The sequence below is a fragment of the Agelaius tricolor genome, unplaced genomic scaffold (genome assembly GCF_023055355.1).
Source record: "Agelaius tricolor isolate 1412-34295 unplaced genomic scaffold, bAgeTri1.0.p SCAF_28, whole genome shotgun sequence".
NCBI classification, from domain to species: Eukaryota; Metazoa; Chordata; class Aves; order Passeriformes; family Icteridae; genus Agelaius; species Agelaius tricolor.
This window is the reverse complement of record NW_027269288.1, coordinates 5568133-5575474: the sequence shown is the minus strand read 5'-3', so window position 1 is coordinate 5575474 and position 7342 is coordinate 5568133. Positions and strand designations below refer to the sequence as shown.

Sequence of the window (7342 nt, the reverse complement as noted above, 5' to 3'; positions counted from 1 at the left end):
CACCGCCGCTCCCCCGTTCCCCCGGCCCCCGCGCCCGCGCGGCCCGGGCGTGTGCGCGTGCGTGTGCGCGGCGCGCGAGCCGGGAGGCGGCGGCGGCGGCGGAGGCGGCGAAGGGTGAGTGAGGGAGGGACTGAGGGAGAGAGCGAGGGAGGGAGGGAGCGCGGACCGGCACCGACCGGCACGGACCGGCACCGGCCTGCTCTGCCGCGCTCCGCTCCGGCCACGTCCCCCTGGTTCTTCGCCCCGGCACTCTGACGCGTCTTTGCCGGCGCGGTCGCTCCGTACCCCAGCGGCGGCTGTGGCAGTGTCATGGGTGCCCCAGGGCCTCCGTCCGCCCCGCTCCCGGGGGATAGCGGGAGGGAGGGCGATCGCGACCGCCGGTGCCCGTCCCCGGTTCCTCTCCCGGTGCCCGTCTCGGTGCCGCAGGGCCCTCGGTACCTGCCTAAAGGGCAGGCGCTCACTCCGGTCATTGACGGGACGTGTAGGTGCAGACTCTGCCACGAGGCCTCTCTCTCCCGTAACAAGAGGGCGATTTCCAAAGCGTGCTGTCACCATCCAGTCGCTGTCCCGTGAGTCGCTGTTCCCCGGCTCCGGCGGGGCTGGCGGAGGGCAGCGGGGCAGTCCGGCAGCCCGGTACAACGGAGGGTCCCGGGGCAGAGCTGCACGGCAGCCGAAGGCGAGCCCAGCTGAGCTCAGCGATGTCAGACCCACGACAAGGGCACACCGTGGGCAGAGCGTGTGCGGGTTTGTCACCGGCAGATCTGGAGCGGTTTCCCTTGGATCAATAGCGCTGCTTTGGCTTTTGGCGTAGAGAGCCCCAGTGAACCCTGGGTTTCACGCTGTGCTGCCCTCCCTGGTGATGGGTGAACTCCCCAGGCCCGAGCAGTACCGAAATGGAAGGGAAATGCCCCAAAGTGTGCAGAGCTCAGAGATTTTAGCAAAAGGGCTGCCCAGCTTTAAACGTAAACCTCGTTTAAAGCATGCTGGTGGACAGACAGACTGGGTATTAATGCTGTGATAAGGCTGTCAGGAAGAAAAATAAGCCCAGTGGCTGGATCTGATATGTGTATGGGGATGCTGGAGTGGTTTTTGGGTACTGCTGTCTGTAAAGAGGAGCGTTTGAAAAACCACTCATTGGCACCAGTGCAGCCCAGCATCAAGCTGGAACCACATTCCCATTTCAAAACTCAGCCAGTCTGGTTTGGATTTTATCTTCATGTCACTTTTATTTGAAAACGGGAATGTTTCAATAATTAATAAGTTTTTTTTTTTTCTGATACAACGGTAGTTAACAAGGAAGTATTGATTGTGTTATAGCAGTTCCTCTGCACTCCTGGTGAGCGAGGTGCAATGCTTGGAACAAGAGGTGCACAAAGGCTCCCTTTCTGAGAAACCCTGTGGAAATGGGTCTGTTCTGCAGGGAAGCACCTCTAGCACTGCTTTTCCTCAATGAACCCACCTGCTAGACAGGTTTTTTTTTTTTTTTTTCCACGTGGTTTAGGAGTCATTGAGTCTGTGCAAGAATGCAAAGGAGATTAGAGTTGTGAGGATGCCAGTTGCCATGGCAACTCTATTTCCCATGGATTTTGATCCTGTCATAATTATGCTCTTTTTCTAACTGATTTGGGAGCTCTGTGATCCTTGGGGATGATTAGTGACAGAGTTACTGGGGATCCTTCCCCTCACCAGATTGATCTGACGCTTTCCTAAAAGACCCAGCTGCTTGTTGCCAACGCTGGCTGCTGTTCCCTTGCATCACAGATGATTCAGGGGAATTTTCTGGGAACGTTCCACAGGTGTCACATCTTGGCAGGGAAATATAGGAAGAGAGAAATACGAGTTTAGGGAGCTAAATATGAACTGTGCTTTCTAAGGATGTAGAGAGAGCTCTTTAAAACCCTGCATTATAACAGAGGAAATGTAACATCTATGGCAAAAAACAATCTGATGGGAAAAAAGAAGAAAAAAAAAGAAAAGTGCTTGTTTGTGCTTTACTGACTTGCCAAGGTTTGGCTTGGGGTGCAGTATTCCTCTTCCCACACTGGTACTTGCAGGTGGGAAGCTTTGTGGTGCTGCGTGGGGGCACAATCTCTGCAGCAGGAGAAGCAGTCCCCAAGACTCAGGTCCTGGGTTTAGCTGGGCATGTGTTGTCAGACCTGTGGCACCGTGGCTGCTGCTTCAGTGCTCTCCAGTAAGCTGTGAGTAGCCTCACTAGTGGTGATCCACCTCTGCTGTGGCAGAGCCAGAGATGGCAGAGACCTTCATCATGGAATTTCCCCTGTCAAGTGGGCTGGATGGAGCTGCCCTCCGTGTCCCCGAGGGTGGCAGGGACACTGTGAGGGGCAGATTCTCTCAGCGACTGCCATCACGGACTCAGCACTGGGAACCTGTCCCCTCACAGAGCGGGTTTGGTAATATTAACTTTAGTTCCATCACAGCTCAATGGAGGGAAAAACTAGAAAGTGCCATAAATTCAGCCGAGCTTGTCAAAGCTGTCAAATTACCCCCTGACAAAGCTCCTGCCTGTAATGACTGCAGCATCAGCTGGAGGGGATGTCTGTGATGGGGTGACAGCACCAGGGCTCAGCACCGTTACACTTGTGATGTACTGTCATCAGGGGCTCCTGGGCACCACTCGAGGGTGATGCTCTGAGCAGAGTTAGTTTAAAAAAAAATACCTAAAAATATAAGGGTATAGACCAGCATCCTGCCCTCTGTTCTCAGCCAGAGTAATGCTGGCTGCTAAATTCTAGTAAAGGTGTTTCTTGGCCCCATTTGTTAGTATTAGGAGTCCAGAGAGATAATGTCTTTGCACGTATAAAAGGTGCTATTGATTTCCTGTTACTGTTGTCCTGAAATGTGCATGGGGTGTCTATGGAGCAGTGACAATCCTCCATCACTAGCTTTATGGGAAAAGAATGCTTATTGAATCTCTTCCCATAAAATATAATCTCCTTCTCCCTTCCAGAATTTGCCCGGCCCCTGTGGGAGTCCCTTATGTTATGTCTTTGAGAAAATTGATTTTTTTTTGTCTGTGCTTTGTATTTAGTCTTATTTTTAATTTGGCTCATGTGATGTGAAGGCTTCCCTAACATTAAACATGCTTGCTCAGTCTTGTATTGCTTCTCTTTCATATAGATTAACACTTTCAGAATGTTTTAAAGTAAAATAAAGATATTTGCCTGGCACAAGTCTCTCTTCTTGTTGTGGGAATTTTTTTAGTCTGAGCGAGTCATTGCCCTGCTCCTTCTCTGCAGACAGGGCTGAGGCACTGACAGCTTTTCAGCTGTTTACAGGTAAATTTGGGGTAAGTTTCTGGAGTGAACACACACTGATTGATCATGGCTGAATGACACCATAGCCCAGAGCACAACTTGCAGTGTTGTTTGCTCAAGAAACAAGGTGGTCTTTGAACTTTAACAGTGGCAAAAATACTGTCAGATTTGTCCTTTCCTCTGTGTAGCAAATGACTGACTATGGGATTTTTCCTTTCAGGGAGGAAACGGCAACATGAATTCATAGATGATGAGTAGGATGCCAAAGCCAGAGATGACAGTGCTCTTGAAGAAATGCTGGGTAGAACAAAAAGGTAAAAGGAACAGCTAATTGAGTGCATTTCAGAGCCTGTGGGACTTTGTGGGGTACCTTTCCTCACGAGGCAAACGGCACACCCCCTCAAACCAGAGCTCAGTGTTCTGAATTCCCTCCTCCTCTGTTTTGCATGAAGTCCCAGTGCCGCCTCTCACTCCTGACCTGCTCTCTCTTTGCTCGGGTTTTCCCCAAAGTTGTATCATTATGTATCTAAAGCCCACACAAATCATCCTTTCCAGCCTGTCCCTGCATGTGTGCCCCACCAGCCTCTGCTGCCGCGGTTGTGCTGAGGGCAGAAACAGAGATGGGAGCTGCACTGGACCAGTCCATTTGCAGGCAGTGTGATGCTCCAGAGGGTTGGTCAGCCAGCCATGGGCTGTCCTGCTGTGGCCATGCCCCCAGGCAGGTGCACACGGCTGCAATGTGGGGAGTGTTCTACAAACAGGAGCCACCAACAGGGCTGAGTCGCTCTCTGCCACTCTGATGCCTTTTACTGCATTTTGTGATAATGCTGTTGAGATGCCCAGAGGAAACACTTATTGGCTCTTTGATTCTGTGAAATTCTCTCTGTGATGGAGGCGTGAGAGTCTACCTGGGGACTTGGGGAGGTAAGAGGCAGATTTAGTCATACCTGCAGAGCACCACGCAGTAGAAAGGCCTTGTTGTGCTCATCCAGTGGCAGCAGAAGTGGCTGAAGCAACTGATGGGGAGCAAGAAAATCTTCATTAGTCATGTAGCTCTCCTTGGGATATTTTCATGCTTTTTTGTGCAGGCTGACTTAAATCCCCCAAAAGTCAGAAGCAAATGTTCTCCTTGCAAGTATTCCAGGTTTGCAGTGATGATTTATCTGCCTGTTGCCCCTGCCTCTCATCTCTCTCCAGCAGCAGCTGTGTGAGGCACAGGGTGTTTCTGGGCCATGCAGAGGATCTTATCAGTACTGTGTAATGGGTTGATATATATATATGTAATAGTTTCTGCTGGAAATGTTGTTTTCAAAACAGCAATCAGGGAGGAATTACCTGTAGTTCAGGTGTTTGTGCCATTTGGCCAACCAGAGCTCTTAGTCTGCTTGGAGCCTTCCAGCCTGATATGACAAGAGCCTGTCATGGACAGAGCTCTTTGCTCTGCCTGTGTTCAAAATATCTGCTGAATGTACTCGGAAACACTGATTGACTTTTTTGGAATGGTCCTAACTTGTATAAGCTGTTCCTACAGTTCAAATCCATTGTTACATAATTTTTAGTTTAATAGCACCAGAGATGAGTATTTAAGGATACTAAAAATAGTAATTAGCAAGTTTCTGTTGTTGTCAATCCATATTTTGGGAGATTTGATAGTTTTGTTAGTTGTTTTTCTGCATATGTGTATGTGAAGGCTGTTGATATATTTTTCAGCTATTTTCATAAACTTGGATGTAAATCTCTTCTACTCTTTGGGTTTCAAAATTCTTCATCATCAGTCTGGAGAGCTTTGAGTCTGTAAAACTGGAGAACAGCCAGTGCTGGCAGGACCCGTGTCCCTACAGGAGTGCTGGTTCCCCAGAGCCAGGTCATGTTGCCATTCCTTATTCGTCCTGGTCCCTGCTTGGGGCCCTGGCACCCAGCCAGCACAGAGCAGTGGTGGCTACAGCACCCACAAGGCCGGGTGAAATGTGGAATAGGGAAGCTTTACAATATTTGCTGCAATTTTGAGAGCTCAGTAGATTTGTTATTTTACTGCTCATGCTGCTAAACATTGGCTCGGGTCAGTCACACGGTGCTGGTGCTTTAAGGTGGCCAGTGGCCACTAGCTGTGCTCAGCACTGCCATTGCCAGCTCCAGCATTGCAACACGTGCTGTCCGCTCAGCAGTGGCTGGAGAGCTCCAAAAGGACCAGATCTGGCAGCAGCACAATCACTTCTGCAGGCGTTGTGCTTCAGGCGCTGCCAAGTCCTCGCTGCTTTTGCTTCCTTCCAGCACGTGGGATTTGGTGTGACCCTGGGGACAGACAGTAGCCTGCTGGGCTAGCTTGTGGTTTTTTGGTTTTTCTCTCAGTTGTGTCAGCATTCAGGTTTTCAGATGCAGGACAGTGATGGGCAATATCTGTTCTGGTTGTCCTGCAGACACTGGCATTGGTGAGCAGTGGCAGCAGTGGCGTGTGTCACCCCCATGGTGACATGAGCTGACAGAGCTCTTGAGCAAAGGAGCCTGTCTAAGGGAGAGTCACATTATTTGGGGTCCTGTAGCCTCACTGCTGATTCAAATTCTCTTTCTGAGGTGGAGCTTTTCAGAGCACCTGACTGTTGGTGTTTAGCCCACGTCTCTCAAGCAGTCAGGGAAGGAACGTGAATCACTCTGTATCCTTTGATCTGAAAGTTCAGTGCTAGTCCTTTTCTGTAATTTCTTAGTCACTGTATTTGAAGCTCTTGCCCTCAGAGCTGGAGGCAAGGCAGGAGGAGGAGATGCACTTAGAATTCCTCCAGCTTTGAGATAGAATATTGCATGGACCCACCAAGGCATTTTAGCAAGGCCATGCCATGTAGCAATGGCTGTTACTAGAATTTGGGGCTCCACGGTTTTCTGATTTTGTCTGTGGGGTTTTATTTGGTTTGCTTTAGGTTTTTTCCCAAGAAATTGTGGATGTTTCTGAATAGTACCTGTTAGTTCCTCAGATGAGCTATGAACAACCTTTCACTGCAACCCTGGGAGTTTTAATCCAGATACTTGCTCTCAACAAACTTGCTATAAACCATAGAAGCGCTTTTGTGCAGATCAATTTTGATATCACTACTGAGAACATAAATTGGAATTTTGATTGTGAAAATTATTGGCAAAGTTTGGTCATGTAGAGCAGGTTTTACAGTGTGTGTGACAGGCTGTTGATGGACATAAGCACAGATCCAGGAGAAAATCCTTGGCTTCCTGTAAATATTCAGGTGAAGTTATGCTAACTTACTGTACATTGTTTCCCTGGCAGAGATGGCCCTTTAGATAAATGTTAAATAAACATTAAATACAGACTGACACTGTCAAAAGGAAGGTACAGCTCACTTAACACTGAAAGTGGCATTTCATAGAGACCTTTTGCAATTTGTAGTTCAATAAAAACGGTAATCTGTGTAGAAATATTCTGTGCTTGCCTATTCTGTCCTTGTCTGCCAGTGCTGACAGGATTGTGTTCCTGGCTTTACCTTCGTGGTGTCCCAGGCTGAAAAACTTCATATTTCACACTCATGAGTTCTATAAATAATTGACATGCCTATCTTAGCAACTGAGGTTCAGCAGCAAATTGTATTATTCTGGAGTAGTAGGGGTTTTCTGCATTCTATACTCCTTTTCATCTTAATTTTCACTTCACTACTGAGAGTGAGGAACTGATTTACTCCACTTCAGGAGAAAAAGTATTATTGTACTGGTATTACTGTTCCAGTCCTTCAGGGGAGGAAGTTCAGAGGAAAGTCAGAACTCACAAATGAACCCATCTCAGTGAAAACGAGTTATTTCTGTGTATTTTCTGCAGCTACTGTTTGGATATATTTCTCATTTTGTACAACTCTCATGGGTAACATGGGAAAGAATAGTCTTAAAGGTTAGACGAGGTTTAAGCAGACCTAGAAAGAAACTGCTCTGTGGCTAAAACTAGTGAGAAAATATTGAACCAGTCATTTTTGCCAATAAGAAGTGTTGTGTACCCTTGCTGGCAGAGCAGAAGGGTTTGTGTGATGAGGCACTGTTGGGCCCCCCAAGAGAACTGGAGCAGCTGCTCTGCCATG

The 7342-nt window shown here is 48.4% G+C and overlaps 1 protein-coding gene across 5 annotated transcripts in view; it reads left to right on the top strand.

Annotated features, from left to right (window-relative positions):
• The first annotated feature begins 7 nt into the window (after positions 1 to 7).
• Positions 8 to 7342, top strand: part of CAMTA1 (calmodulin binding transcription activator 1) — a 248296-nt gene continuing 240961 nt past the window's right edge. For all 5 annotated transcript variants that reach the window (XM_071449111.1, XM_071449110.1, XM_071449115.1 and 2 more), the window contains exons 1-2: positions 8 to 114; positions 3496 to 3589. In XM_071449111.1, coding sequence (XP_071305212.1) covers positions 3523 to 3589 — 67 coding nt within the window. In that variant the 5' untranslated portion in view covers positions 8 to 114; positions 3496 to 3522. The remainder of the gene's footprint in view (positions 115 to 3495; positions 3590 to 7342) is intronic.